The sequence below is a fragment of the Elephantulus edwardii genome, unplaced genomic scaffold, assembly GCF_000299155.1.
Source record: "Elephantulus edwardii isolate Elephantulus edwardi_28Jun2011 unplaced genomic scaffold, EleEdw1.0 scaffold00088, whole genome shotgun sequence".
NCBI classification, from domain to species: domain Eukaryota; kingdom Metazoa; phylum Chordata; class Mammalia; order Macroscelidea; family Macroscelididae; genus Elephantulus; species Elephantulus edwardii.
The window spans coordinates 11,316,758-11,332,114 of record NW_006399838.1 but is presented as its reverse complement, the minus strand read 5'-3'; the positions used below and the strand labels follow the sequence as shown (position 1 = coordinate 11,332,114).

At 41.6% G+C, this 15,357-nt stretch overlaps 1 protein-coding gene across 1 annotated transcript in view; it reads right to left on the bottom strand.

Moving 5' to 3' along the window:
• Window positions 1–15,357, bottom strand: part of WDR49 (WD repeat domain 49) — a 199,406-nt gene that overhangs the window by 89,764 nt on the left and 94,285 nt on the right. Inside the window, exon 7 of the mRNA XM_006890389.1 lies at window positions 14,918–15,151. Within this exon, the coding sequence (XP_006890451.1) occupies window positions 14,918–15,151 (234 nt within the window). The remainder of the gene's footprint in view (window positions 1–14,917; window positions 15,152–15,357) is intronic.

Here is a 15,357-nt window from a genome sequence, read left to right as displayed (position 1 = left end):
AGTGGTATTATGTAGTATTTGTCTTTTTTTAAGCTCATTTTCTTTTCTTGAATTTCTCTAGACATGGGGGAAAGATGTTGTACTGCCAACCGGAAGGCATGCAAGTGGAATTCATCAGCCACTCCATGGGGGAAAAGACAAGCAATCTTCTCTCATGTGATTCGCAGCCTTTGAAAACCTGCCGGAGGCCCAGCTGTGCATAGGCCCTGACCTGATGGTATATTACAACCATAACACCACCACGTTAACTATAATTCCATCTATCTGACCTGCTAATTATCCTTCCACGTACCTGATTCATTTTCTATTTGATTATATTTATGCAATATGTATGATGGGTACAAGCATTGAGTCTGAAGCCAGGATGCCTGTGTTTAAATGTCGGCTACTCCACTGACCAGTTATCTGACCATGGGTGCCTTAGTTCACATCTGTAAGCAGAGAGAATAGTGATAACTACATCAAACTGTCATGCTAGGTGTAAAAGAGTTCTTTGTAAAGCACTTAGCACAGTAAGAGGCCTAGAAAAGATATGTCCTCATGCTAACTCTTATTATTACTTTAAGTTTTATTTGGCTGACATTATTTAGACTACCATTTTTCATATCCAAACAATTAAAGAAAAATGGTGTAATGCTTTATTTTCTTCTAACTATGAAAGTATATCTAGGTAATCACAATTTAGAAACCAAATTTTTTGAGGTGTGTGGAAATTTCAAATCATTTCACACTCATGAATTTCTTACAGAATTGTTTAGAAATCTGGATTCTAGTCCTCAAAAGCAAAGTCAGAAAAAGCATATGTTTCTAAATGTGTCAAAATGTTGAAAAGTTCTCCATAAAAAGGTTAAAAATTGCATTCCCCTATAGAAACAAGAATTAAATAAACTAGCATAATTTTTCCTTTTATTACTATTATTAATTTTAATGAAAATTTACAGAAACTTTGGATTTCCATTCATTCATTGTTGCACTTTTCTCCCTGCCCACCCTCTACCCCACTTCACAATTCTCTTTGAAAAGTAAAAGAAAAATTCTTTCATTGTTACACAATCCGTCCCTCCAAGCCCACTCCACTGTGCAGTCTTCATTCTGGACTCCTGTCATGACAATAATACCTAATCATATATCCCTTTTAAACAGTTCTCACCCTCATCTGTTTCAATGCAGTATACATGATTTATCCCATCTTTCTCAGTCCCCCCAAACCCTGATGTCTGTCCCCTTTTACAACAGTGGCACTATGTAGTATTTGTCCTTTTGTGACTGAGATACTTCACTCAGCATAATGTCCTCCAGGGTCACCCATTTTGAATAATATTGCATGAGTTCCTTGTTTTTCAATGCTGCATAGTATTCCATTGTATGAATATACCACAGCTTCTTTGTAAAGAAGAGACTCACTTTTACCTGTTCAGTGTCTAGTATCCCTCAAAATGCAGAGTATCTGAATATCTCCTCTACCATTTTCTCTAACATACACTTGGCCAGGAATTAGTACTGTTCAGTTTTGATTACTTTACACTCACCCTCTTCCGTCCATCCTAAGAAGCCTCAAAACACCTATTCACCCATTTCCATCACCTGCCTCTGCTCATTAAACAATTCCTTGTGAAATCTTCATCAATAATAGAAACCATGTCCAGGTAGTAGGACTCAATTTAACAATATCCTTTGAAGTAGGGTATAAGGAAAACAAATTGATTATAATCAAGGACAGATGATGTGACACACACACACCCCCAACACAAGCACAATTTATTCTCACTATGACAAGACTGGAATACGAAAATCATATGCAAGTGAAGAGACCTTTCAAAGCTTCAATTTAGCATCACTTAGCAGACAAAGGAAGTGGCTTGACTGCAGGACTATGGGGATTTCCTTTCTAGCAAGCTGTTTTCTCAGTAATAAAGTCCAAGTGTAAGGATTGGCATCACATTTCCACGCCACGTTTTGATGATACTAAATCCTGCTAAGTGTGCAGTTCGTTCCTCGCTGCCTCTTATCAAGCTAACGCTCAGCCGAGGAGGACGTGGCCCTGACAGTCTGCAGAGCAGAGATGGCACCGTCCTAACAACTGCACTCCAGTGCAAATGGGCCTCGTAAGCAGATCAGTGTTCTGACGGAAGCCCGCTTCAGCTCGTGCACCTGAGTTAATAACTGCTTAGGAATACAGAGGTCCTTCCTGGCTCTCTCATCCAAAGCTGTCACAGCCTATCAGCCCATTCTAGGAGATGTGAGGCTGTATCCGTGTCACCTAATTGTCTCCTTGCTACTCCAAAACCAGTAAGCATTTTATTGTCATTTATATGCATCAGTAGTCCTAGATCTGAGTGAGAGAGAAAAAAAAAAATAGCAATAGCAGATGTGTCTGGCTACGAAGGGTTCAGGTTATTCGATGTAATCACTAGTTATTATTTTATTTTATCTTTGTCAGTTTTGGTTATGATCCCTTAATATACGCAGTTTACTTCCTTTATGTGCATTTCGTATCATTTCTCTGGAAGTTAACATTTCAATAATAAGGAGGTAAGATCTCAGAGTGTAGGTGCTGACAAAGGGGTTCAAATATCTTAACTCAGTGAACCTCCATCTACAAACTTGCTACATCTTGAGCTGCAGTGTACTTTTCAATACGGCTTTCTTGTCATCGAATACATCATTTTTACCACATAGCTGGGTGAGACTATGCAAATAAGGTGGGCAGAACATTACTGTGGGGATTGGTTGGCTTGCCATCCAGTCCAGGGTAGCTAGAGCAAACACAGATAAGGAAAATGAGATCCTCACCACCTGCCTCAGTTTGAAAAAAGTTAAGAAAAATCTGCTTCTCCAAATAGTTGAGATTGTGATGAAGAGAGTAAGGAAAACACCTGTTTCTTTTCTGCTGTTCACTTCAGTGTCTTTTATAGAAAGCATTTGGCAATGTTTACCTAAATTCCCAGTGAAAGACTGCTTGACCCAAGAATTTCTGCTTTAGGGAGCTCTGGTGGCCTAGTGGCAAGAAGCTGCACTGCAATCCTAGAGGTACACGGTTTGAATCCACTAGATACTATTCTGGAGATGGAGGGACAATCTCCTCCTGTACCAGTCAGATCCTATTTGATGGTATGCATATAAAAAAATAGTAATTAAATTAAAAAACTAAATAAAATATTTTTTAAAAGAATTTCAACTCTGAAGTTTATCCTACAGTTAATTTTCTCACTGATGCTACAAGCTCTTTGAGCAAGGTAAAAACTGGCACAGAGTTTGTAATAGAAAAATACAAGAGTCAAACTAAATGTTCCCTAAAAAAATTCTTTTACACTTGTTATTAAATTAGCTTGGACTCATGCCACATTCAACATGTGTCAAAATAAATTGTGTCCAATGGGAGGTTTGGTGGCTGATATTTTGAAAATTGATGCCCAAGCCTTTCTTGTAAAGTGCCTCAGGGTGGATTTGAATCTTCAACTGTAAGTAAGGTTAACAGCCGAAGTGCTATTTGCTTAAAAATATTCATAAGTAATTGGTTAAGTAAAGTTTGATATGATATACCCATGCAACTCATAGTCACCCTGCGAGATAGAGAATCTTAATAAAAGCATTTTGCCACATCTTTTTTCTTCAAAGTGGCTGTCCGGTTCAAAGCCTCCAAGCTTTTGATGGGTCATTATGAATCAGAACCAACTCAACAACAGGTACAGTAAGACACACCCATAAAATGGAATACTACGCAGCTATAGAAAGGGGGAAGAAATGTGAATACTCTAGGTAATTAGAGAAGATTCTATACTGTTATGTAAATAGCAATGTACAAAATAGTGTGTCTCTTCATATAATATACTATCAGCAGTATAAATAAAATAACTAGAATATTTATATATTTTACTTATATGGTATCACTCTGGAGACTAAGGTGCACCTGGTTACAACTCAACAGCAATGAGAGGGTATCCTCCAACCTAGAAACCCATTCATAATAATTTACCCTAAGGAAATAAAGTAATGAATCTGAATGTATTTATAAATAAAAGTATTCAAAATAGCAGAACAGCCATCAAGGGAAATGAATTTGTAAATTATAACACACACATTACAGACTAGTGTGTGAACATTAAAACAATAGTGAAGTGGATCAACATATAGGTACAAGGACATTTTTTTCAATAAATTATATGTTACAGAGTCATAGTTATGTAAAATAGGTATCCACCGTGAAATGTTAAGATCTTGATAATATGTCAGCACTAGTCAGTTCCTTAACTGAGTTATCTGTGTTATTTTAATTTTTTTAAAATTAAAATAAAATGTTTTACCTGTTATATTTTCAGAAACTGATAAAGTAGTGAAAGTATAAAAAACTAAAACTCAAAGCACGGTTGTTAAGTTGACCCCGAATCACAGTGATCTCCATTGGTTTCCAAGGCTGGGAATCTTAATGGGAGGAAACTCTAGTTCTTTCTCCCACTGTGTGGCTGATGGTGTTAGCAGACCGACACAGTACAGACTCCACGACCAGAGCTACTGATAATAATGGCTACATTCATGTCTGTTAACATCTGAGGAAGTGTGAATATATAACTGGACTCTGAATGTGTCCCAGATATGAAACAGAAACATTATTCATCTTAGAAAAACACAAACCTATCTCAGTAGGGTGAGATTCACGGTGGTAATCGAGTTGTTTTATCTATTTCACTTTATATGAAACCTACAAAAACTTTTAAAATTTTTAAATTTCCTTCACTAGTTAATCTATAAGAGAAAGATGGCAATCTCTTCCTATGTGATTTAGATTCACAAACTCTGAAAAATACTGCAGGATCATCTGTGAGTTAGTCCCAACTCAATGGTAATGAGTACACAGTGGGGGTGTGTGTACATATGAATAAGAGGCTGCAGTGATAAAGGAAGAAGTTCAAGCAGCTCTGAAATGATTGGCAAAAAACAAGGCCCCAGGAATTGGTGGTATATAGATTGATATATTTCAACAAACAGATGGTACCCTAAATGTGATCACCAAGTTGTGCCAAGAAATCTGGAGGACAACCACCTGGTCAAATGGCTGGAAGAGATCTGTATTTGTTCCCATTCCAAAGAAAGGTGGTCTGACAGAGTGTGGAAATTATTGAACAATATCATTAATAGCACATGCAAGCAAGATTCTGCTAAAGATTATCCAGACATCGACTGGAACAGCACATCAACAAAGAATTGCCAGAAGTGCAGACTGGATTTAGAAGAGGCCATGGGACTAGGAATATTGTAGCTAAGGTTAGATGGGTTTTGGCTGAATGCAGGGAGTACCATAGGAATGTCTATCTGTGTTTCATTGCCTAGGCAAAGGTGTTTGACTGTGTGGAGCACAACAAACTGTGGCTGAGTCTGAAAATGTGAATTCCAGAACACTTGATTGTGCTTATGGGAAAACTACACTTTGACCAGGAGGCAGTCGTCAGAACAAAGCAAGGAAACACCGCATGGTTCAAAACTGAGAAGGGCGTATACCAGGGATGTGTTCTATCTCCATACCTTTTCAATCTATTTGCAGAACAGATTATCCAGGAGGCTGGGCTCTATGAGGAGAAATGTGGGGTCAAGATTGGAGGAAGGTTCATCAATAATCTGCATTATGCAAATGACACAACCCTCCTTGCTGAAACTGAGGAGGACCTGAAGCACTTACTGCAGAAGGTCAAGGAGCAGCCTCCAATATGAACTGAAGCTCAATATCAAGACAAAGATTCTCACAACTGCCGATTGGCTGCATTGTGATGGATGGTGAAGGGATCGAGATTGTTAACAGCTTTAGTCGACTTGGCTCCACAATCAACACTCTTGGCACTAACAGGCAGGAAATTAAAAGCTGTATTATGTTGGGAAAGTCTGGTGTTAGGGACCTCTCCAGAGCACTGAAGAGCAATGGTGTCACTCTGGAGACTAAGGTGCACCTGATACAGGCCATGGTCTTTGCAATCACTTGTTGTGCATCAGAAAGCTGGACAATGACTAGGGAAGACAGAAGGAGAGTTGCTGCCTTTGAGCTGTGGTGCTGGAGAAGAGTATTGAACATACTATGGACTGCTAAGAGAATGAACAGGTTCGTCCTGGAGAGGGTCAAACCAGGCTGCTCCTTGAAGGCAAGGATTCTGAAGCTTCGTCTGACATGCATCGGACATGTTTCAAAGAGAGACTAGTCCTTGGAGAGGACCATCATGCTTGGGAGGGTAAAGGGACAGTACAGGAGAGGAAGGCCCTTGATGAGATGGATTGATTCAGTGACTGGAGTAATGGGGGTAGGTGTTACAGAGACAATAAGATTGGCGCAGTATACAGCTGGGTTTAGGGCTGTTGTACATGGGGTCATTATGAGTCTCAGGCGACTCGATAGCACATAACAACAACAACAATTAGTGGCCTAGCGGTAAGAAACTGCTTTGCAATCCGAAGGCATGTAGTTCAAATCCACCAGCTGCTCTGCGGGAGAAGGATGGGCAAGGTCCTCCTGTGTGATTTACGGCCTCTGAAAGCCTGCCAGAGGACCAGCTATGGGTCAGGTCTGACTCTACGGTACAGAATAGCATGTATCTAAAACATTCACGGTACAGAATAGCATGTATCTAAAACATTCATGGGACCTGTTTATAGTGCTAGAAAACAAGAATGCCAGTTTCTAAACTAAGGTAAACCTGGTTCAAATCACTGTCTTTTCAATGACTTTCTATTTCATCTGAAAGGTGGACAATGTATAAGAAAAACCAAAGAAGAACTGATGCCTTTGAACTGTGGTGTTGGTGAAGAATATTGAACATACTATGGACTGCCAAAAAGACAAATATGTTTAGAATGATATGCAACCAGTGCGCTCTTTAAAGAGAAGGATGGTGAAACTTTGCCTCACATATCTTGGGTTTGTTGCCAGGATGGACCAGTTCTTGGAGAAAGATATTCTCAAAGTTAACAAAAGAGAGGACGACCTTCAACTAGACAAATCGACACAGTGACTCCTACCAAAAAAGCAAAGGAAAGGGCAAAGTTTTGAATGGTTTTTCACAGAATCACATTATGAGTCATAGTCCACTTGACAGCAACTAACAACAGCAAACAGCATTCCTGAGTGGTTAAGAGGAGTCACATGAGAAGTTAAAGCAAAGACAATTCATTAGAACCACCTGGTTCCTCACTCTCCTTGTTGTTATTGAATTTGAACATCTCACAGCTTGGTTCAAGAGAGGGAATTGGACATCTTTTTCTCCCTTCAAGCAGCTGGTGCTGTCAAAGCAAACCTGACTCAGTCTTTGGGCCAGGGGTGTAACTCCCTCCCAACAAGGCACCAACTTCCAGGACACTTGAATCCTTTAATTCTTTCAAAGCATGCATTCCGGGGGCTCCCTCATCCAGTCCAGACTTGTTCTCCTGCTAGCTGTGAGGATAAGCTTTGCCAGGAGGTAGAAAGCGTGTGGTTCCTTCTAAAAAAAGCTGTTCGTGGTTTAACATCAGTTTCTTAGATTAGAATGTCAGGGTACCAAAAAGACAAGGAGATGAAGAGACATCATAGAAATGTGCCGTGTCGCTTTGTGAAGGGATTAGCTTAGGTCCCTGTGAAGACCAAACAGAATGAAATGAGAATGAGGCAGAGGCAACCTGTGGGAAAGACAGTACCAGAAGCAAGAATATTCATCAAATTTAGACAAAGGGAAAAAACCTTCAAGAAGGACACCAAGCCGGATAGCCTCGGAGCGAGAGCCAAATGAGAGCACATGGGTTGCAATTGAACTGGGCATGAGACCTGGCAATACCCGACTATAACGAGCACCTGAGCATTCACTTTATGTTCAGGAGGGTGTTAGAGCTGTGGGAAGATGTAAAAGACTAGAATTATTTTCCCCCTTTCACCAAAAATAAAGGAAAGGAGGGAAAAAAATTGTTAAATGTTTCACTGGAAAAGCAACCAGGAAGCTTAGGGACGTTCAGGGAGGACTGAGACCAATGTAACTGGAGAGGTTCCCTGAAGATGGTAGGGAGCTGAAAGGACTGGGGCTGAGTGTTGGAAACATTTCTGTAGGGATGTATGATTGGGTGTTATTGTCATGAGAGGAGTCCAGAACGAAGGCTGCACAGTGGAGTGGACTTGAGGGGAGTGTCTGTATAACGATGAAAGATTTTTTTCTTTTACTTTTCAAAATGAAGGCTACATACTGGAGTGGACTTGGGGGGAGGGATTGTGTAACGATGAAAAAATTTTACTTTTCAAAGAGAAAAGTGAACTGGGGGGGTGGTGTTGGGGTGGGCAGGGAGAAAAGTGCAACAATGAATGAATGGAAATCCAAAGTCTCTGTAAACTTCCGTTAAAAATAATAATAATAAAAATAATAGAAAATATCACAACGTATTACAGGAAATAAAGGTCAATATAACTGCAGTGGTTGCGTAGAAGGAGGACCAAGCACTTCTTCATCTGGAGGAGCATTGCCGAGGAGGAGGAAGCAGGGACAAGCCCCCGTTCAGAGGTATTCTCTCTTGAGTTCTCCCTGATGACCCGAAAAACACAAGGAGGCAATGGAAATACTACTGGTACCACGTGGAGACTGCAGTCAATGTCAGGAAATGGAATGTGTATACACTGTGAAACGGGAAACCAGTTTGCTCTGTTGACTTTCACTCAGATCACATTAAAAAGTTACAAACACACATGTGCAACTAAGAAAAGCCCAAGGAATAGCATCGATTTGAAATGAAAGAGATCATAAAGCAGCAACATGATTCATCCTCCGAGCTGTGGGAGAGTCGGGAGGGCTTCCCAGGCCTGTTTACAGGGCTAGAGGACTGTTTCTTTCTTTCTTTATTATTATTAGTATTATTATTATTCATTGTAATGAAAATTTACAGAGATTTTAGATTTCCATTCATTCATGGTTGCACTTTTCTTCCTGTTCACCCCTTCCCCCCAGTCCGTTCTTCTCTTTGAAAAGTAAAAGACAAATTCTTTCATTGTTATACAATCCCTCCCCACAAGTCCACTCCACTATGCAGCCTTCATTCTGGACTCCTGTCATGACAATAATACTTAATCATATACACCTTTTAAAGAGTTGTGGAGAAAATGGAACCTTATTTACTCTTGGTGGGAGAGTAAAATGATGCAACCATTAGCAATTCCCCTACTGGGAATATACCCCAAAGAACACTTAACCACCACCAAAGCAGATATATGCTCACCCATGTTTATCTCGGCTTTGTTCACAATAGCAAAGAGTTGGAGACAGAGGACTGTTTCGAAGAGGCTCACCCTGCAAAAGCAGTGCTGGGAAGGTTCACTGTTGGCACCATTAGTACCTGCTCCCCAAAACAAACACACATGGACTTATAAGTCAGTAAAATGAAAAACTCCAAAATCTGTCTAACATCTACATCTCAGTCTCTCCAATCCATCTGAGAGACTCCATGAGCGAACCTTAGAGAAAGAGAGGGCTCTAACCCACAACTCGCAGCACCCAGCCCAGAAAGTAAAAACAGTCACCATTTCAGTCAAACAGCAACCTAAGAAGCCAAACAAAAGCCGTGGAACAACAACCTCCAGACGGCCATGCTTTCTCAGTACCTTCCTTAAATTTTTGTCTCCATTTCCAATTTAGGGCCAACGAGAGAAAAGACAATGTGAACCCCTCCCAGGGTAACATAAGTGCTTAAGCCTGTAACTGCTCAATGCAAGGTTTGGCAATTTGAATGTAGTACCCAGAAACAGCTCAGCTGGCAACGGCGACCTTCTGAAGCTTTGGAAAGCGAGTGCAGCACGATTTTGCTTTGGCAACCCACTGGGTCACCATGGGTCAGAACTGGTAACCTGTAGCTCAGGACGCCCCACTTCTAGTTAGCCAGAGCCCAGCTCCCCCCATGCCAACAGCCCTCAGGCAGATATTCTATATTCTTCCTTTTTTTCCAACTTTAAAGCTTTCCTCACTCTCCTATCTGCCTTTGAATCTCTGCCAAATTCAACCAATGGTAGCTGAATTTCTTGCTGTAGCTTTTTACTTTGTTTCCACACAGCAGTTCTCAAGCCTTTTGGTCTCAGGATCCCTTTAGAGTCTCAAAAAAAAAAAAAAAATCATTGAAGAAAGGGAGAAAAAGGTGGGACAAAAAAGTTAAAATCATAAAAAAGGCCAGGTTTGCTGATCAGAAACAGACCGGGGAAACCACTGGAGCGCATGGTCCTCGGCACCCCTCCACGCCTGGAACAGAACTCGTTCCCCGTGGCTTAGCCTTCAGTCAAACTACGAGTCTTTACGGTGAACACCAGCGAAGTCTACACTCCTCAGAACAATCAACCGCACAAGACCCAAAGGGCAGCGTTTGCCCAGGGAGAGAAGTCAAAATGTGGGAAAGAACCAGTGGAAAAGCTCAGCACAGGGAAGAAAGCAGGAAGATGCTGTCGCCGTGGGAGAATTCTAATCAAAGGCACAAAGTAGGTGTGGACTGTTGTAATGAAAACCAATTTGTTCCAAACATTTTCACCAAAATCTCATTTAAAGATTAAGAAAAATTTTGAAGAACTGAAGCTTTCGTGTGTGTGTGTGTGTGTGTGTGTGTGTGTGTGTGTATACACATCGTTCTGAGAAACACTGGAGTTAGTATGTAAAATAAGGTGAACTCGTGGCATCATTTCTAAGGTGCTTCACAGCTCGTCAAAAGGCTACATCTGAATCCATCAGTTGCTCGGAGGCAGAAAGACTCATAGATTCAGAAACCCAGTGGACGATCTTTATGAGTCGAAACTGACCCGCAGTGAGTTTGAGTTTTATATTATGAATCAAAAGTAAGAAATTATTAAAACAGAAATCTATAAGCAAATGGTCCATTTGTGGCCAAAGTCGTGTTCTCATCACACATATCACAGGCTCTAGAAAACTCTCGTGGGCATTCATTACAGAAGGCAAACAATGAGTATGATGAAAGTAGTTTGACCTTTGAATGGTTTCTATTTCCACAGTTCCCAAATACCACTGTAAGGATAGATTTCCACAGCTCCCAAATAACACTGTAAGGACTCTTGTTTTAAATCTGTGCTTTCTTTTTCAAACCCAGACTGTGGTACATGGCAGTAACCTTTACATTGTGACTCAAAGCTCCATTTACTGCCTCAACTCCCATCATATTTGCTCAACACACCACAAACTATCTACACGAAAATGAAGACTTTTCTAAATCCACCAAGAGTCTGAAGGCTGTTGTGTTTGCTCTCGCTGTATTAACTTCTAGAGATTCTCATTCTAGCTTTCTAGGCTATTTTGAAATGTCATCCACCCTAACCCCAGGCATAATTAATTCTTTCTCAAAGAAGGCACTTTCCTTTTCCTTCTACTTCGTTTAGAAGGAACCAACTCACAGCGGACCCTCCAGGAACCTTTCAGAGGTCATAAATTTCGCAAGAGGAGGTTGAACATCTTTCTCTTGCAGAGCTGGATTTAAAGCACTGGAGAAGCACCACCTTTGGGTCCATTGCTCCCTATGGACTCAACCACCAGAACCGTCTATTGTTTGGTAATTTGATATGTAGTTATACTCACTGGGCACTGTGTGAAAGAAAAGACAGGACAATCTGCTCCTATAAATATTTCAGCCTAGGAAGCCCTGAGTCAATTCTACCCTGCCCTCTAGGGTATACAAGTTGTTCAGGAATGAATAGTGCACAACAAGAGTGGTCCTGCTGAGTGAAATATCTCAGTCACAAAAGGACAAATATTGCATAGGGCCACTATTGTAAAATAGGACTGACATTGGGGTTGAGGGAAGACAGAGAAAAAGGGAGGAATGATGTATATTGCATCGCAACAGATGAGGGAGTGAACTGTTGAAAAAGGGATATATGATTAGGTATTATTGTCATGACAGGAGTCCAGAAAGAAGGCTGCACCGTGGGAGTTGGAGGGAGAGGGACTGCATAATAATAAAAGTTTTTCTTTTACTTTTCAAGGAGAAAAGTGAATTGGGGAGGAGAGGGTGAGCAGGGAGAAAAGTGAAATAATGAGTGACTGGAAATCTTAAGTTTCTGTAAACTTTCATTAAAATTATTTTTTTTTCTAAAGAAAAAGCACTTTTTCTGTGCCCTGCAATGAGACCTGGAAAAGGAACGTGGACAATGCCCTTTGAGGACTGACAGTTGCCTGCATTAACTGCTGCGAAGAAGGAACCACAGTCATCTTGGAAATGCCCATTCCCGACACGCAGAGGTGGGTCAACACGATTTTGTTTGCTTACTCTGATTATGAAAAAAACGAGAAGAGTTCTCGCTGAGTGACGCGACTGTGGGCCATGTTCTTTTGATTTGTGCTTTCTTGCATTATACTTCTATAATTACAGATGTAATGCAGTGTTTAAGCATTTCCTTGTAACTCAGCATCCAATACTTTTTTTTAGCATCTAATACTTTGGAAACTTATATGTAATGCAATATATGTGTGATATGTACATTCCTGATATGTAAGTGCTTTTACTTATTCATGCCACTAAAAACCATCAACAGAGGTGTGAACATCCAACTCAATTGGACAGCGTTCTTCCTGTATCATACACCATAGGCAAACATTCTATTGTCACCATTTGCTAAGCATCAGAGAGCTGGACAATGACTAGGGAGGATAGGAGACTTGATGCCTTTGAGCTGTGGTGCTGGAGAAGAGTATTGAATATACCACGGACTACTAAGAAAATGAACAGTTTTTTCCTGGAGAGAGTGAAGCTGGGCTGCTCTTTGGAGGCAAGGATTCTGAAGTTCGTCTGACATACTTTGGACACGTTACAAGGAGGGACTGACCAGTCCTTGGAGAGAGACGTCATGCTTGGGAGGCTGGAGGGACAGTGCAGGAGAACAAGACCCTCGATGGGATGGATTGATTCAGTGACTGGGGTAATCGGGATGGGTGTGTCAGAGGCAATGCGATTGGCACAGGATAGAGCAGGGTTTAGTGCTGTTGTACATAGGGTCACTATGAGTCACAGGCAACTCGACGGCACATAACAACAACAACTACACATTATATACATTGTTATTACTGGAGCCCTTTCTTCATAACCCTCAAGTAGAAGATTCCAGACTTTTCTGTGTGTGTCCCTTCCTGAATTCGTCATGGACTGCGGCTCATCGTATCGCCAGGCAATGTAGGATTCAGGATCTAAACACAAGCATCGCTCTTTAGCTATACAGATCTCAATTAGCAAACCGTTCTCCTGGAACCATATACATCTCTCTGTGGCCACCAGGGAAGTGAAATAACTGGTCGACTTCACAAAGTTCAGTAAAACATTTACGAGGGCATATTGCCCACAGACAGAATGCAAAATGGATTGTTTTAGGAAAGATTTTTTTTTGTCTCTTAGAATAACCAGAAACAGTGTTTGAAGTAGAGAGATGACATAACATTCCTAACGAAGGACCTTCCCACCCCTTGAACAACATCTGAACAACTCATTTCTGAGGGAAGGCAGAATCTTCTGCAGAAGGGAAAAAGAGAGAATGGGGTGGTATTATTGTTTAATTGGCTGCAAGCTAGATAGTTGATTCCTGTGTGGCTCTCGTTCTCATTGTTCTGTGACAATCTGATTCAGTCTGATCGTTACAACAGACTGCTCTCCAGAGGGACCTGCTTCTCCCAGGATACCCACGATCTGCCCCACGCTCTGCTTTTGGGGCCTCCTTTGCTAGACCCCCTGTCTTTTGCAAGGGCTGCGTTCTGTGCAGCCTCCCTGCTCCCTGGAAGCCAGGCGGACTCTTCATTGAGATGCAGGTTGTGCTCCCATAAGCAGGGGCTGCAGAGCATCGTTAAAGCGGTGAGGAGACAAACAAGGCTCGTGCCGCATACCAAGTGGCCTCGCGTTTAGCCGAACCATTTTATTATGAATCCGTTCCCGGCTGCCACTGTGAGCCACCGGTGTAAAATACGCCGGCAAAACGGAGCGCTGCTAATTACGTTTCATGCATATTTCAGAACTCTCCACCGGCGTGCAGGAGGAGGGGCTTCAGAAAAGAGAATTTTACAACCAGGTTCGCTTGCTTTTGGCATCAAGGCCCCGCACAAGCCAGTAACTGAGATAAGTTCAGTGACATTGCAAGTTGTGTTTGTTTTAGCTGGAATATGGTAATTTCTGATAACTCTATCAGCACGAATGGAAAAGGACATCACTCTTCAATCCACCTGAACACACAGGTGTGCAGGAAAGCACGAGGCCAGTAAATAATTTTTTTCTCACATTTGTGGGTCCTGGTGTTTGATTTTGTTTAGTCATAGTTTTGTGTGTTCCTCTCCCACTTTGTGTTTGTCCTCATATTTCCATTGTTGTTGTTATGTGTCGTCGAGTAGCTTGCGACTCATAGCGACCCTAGGTACAACAGCCCTAAACTCTGCTCTATCCTGTGCCAATTACACCATCTCCGATGCACCCATCCCGATTACCCCAGTCGCTGAATCAATCCACCTCATAGAGGGCCTTCCCCTCCTGCGCTGTCCCTCCACCCTCCCAAGCATGATGTCCCTCTCCAAGGACCAGTCTCTCCTTACAACATGTCCAAAGTATGTCAGACAAAGCCTGAGAATCCTTGCCTCCAAGGAGCATCCTGGTTTAACCCTCTCCAGGATGAATCTGTTTGTTCTCTTAGCAGTCCATGGTACACTCAATACTGTTCTCCAGCACCACAGCTCAAAGGCATCAGTTCTCTTTCTGTTCTCCCTAGTCATTGTCCAATTCACCAATAAGTGATTGTGAAGACCATGGCCTGTATCAGACACACCTTAGTCTCCAGAGAGACACCATTGCTCTTCAGTACTATGGAAAGGTCCTTAACAGCAGACTTTCCCTTAGATTGAATACATGAAATGAGCCTCTGGTGACACAGCACACAGGAGGTGACAGGAGAGTGTCAGGGAAGCACTGTTACCTGCTTCAGGACAGAGCTGTAAAGAACACAGGTGACCGCTTTCTCGTGGCTTTTCACAGGGGTGCTGGCTTCACTTTTCATTGCCAGCAAACCTAGCTGGTTGTTAAATGAGATGAAAAGGCGTCCGTGAGCTTCATCGAAGTGGAAGAGGCATCTGAAGTCCTGACTTTTGGGGAAAGAACACGCTATCCTCTGGATGGACAGCTGGTGTTGAATGTCCCAGAGTCTCAAAACCTGCACGAAAAATAACAATTCTATATGATTACATAGAAGGTCCTTTCGATTTTGAGCCATAAACTTCTCTGGCTCTTCTTTGATCTGAAGAAGAGTTGTTTCTACTATTATGACTAAGCAGTTCCATTTTAGAGACTAAACTAATTGTATTGAGAAGGTCTGCTGTCAGAGATCTGTCCAAAGTACTGAAAAGCAATGATTTCATT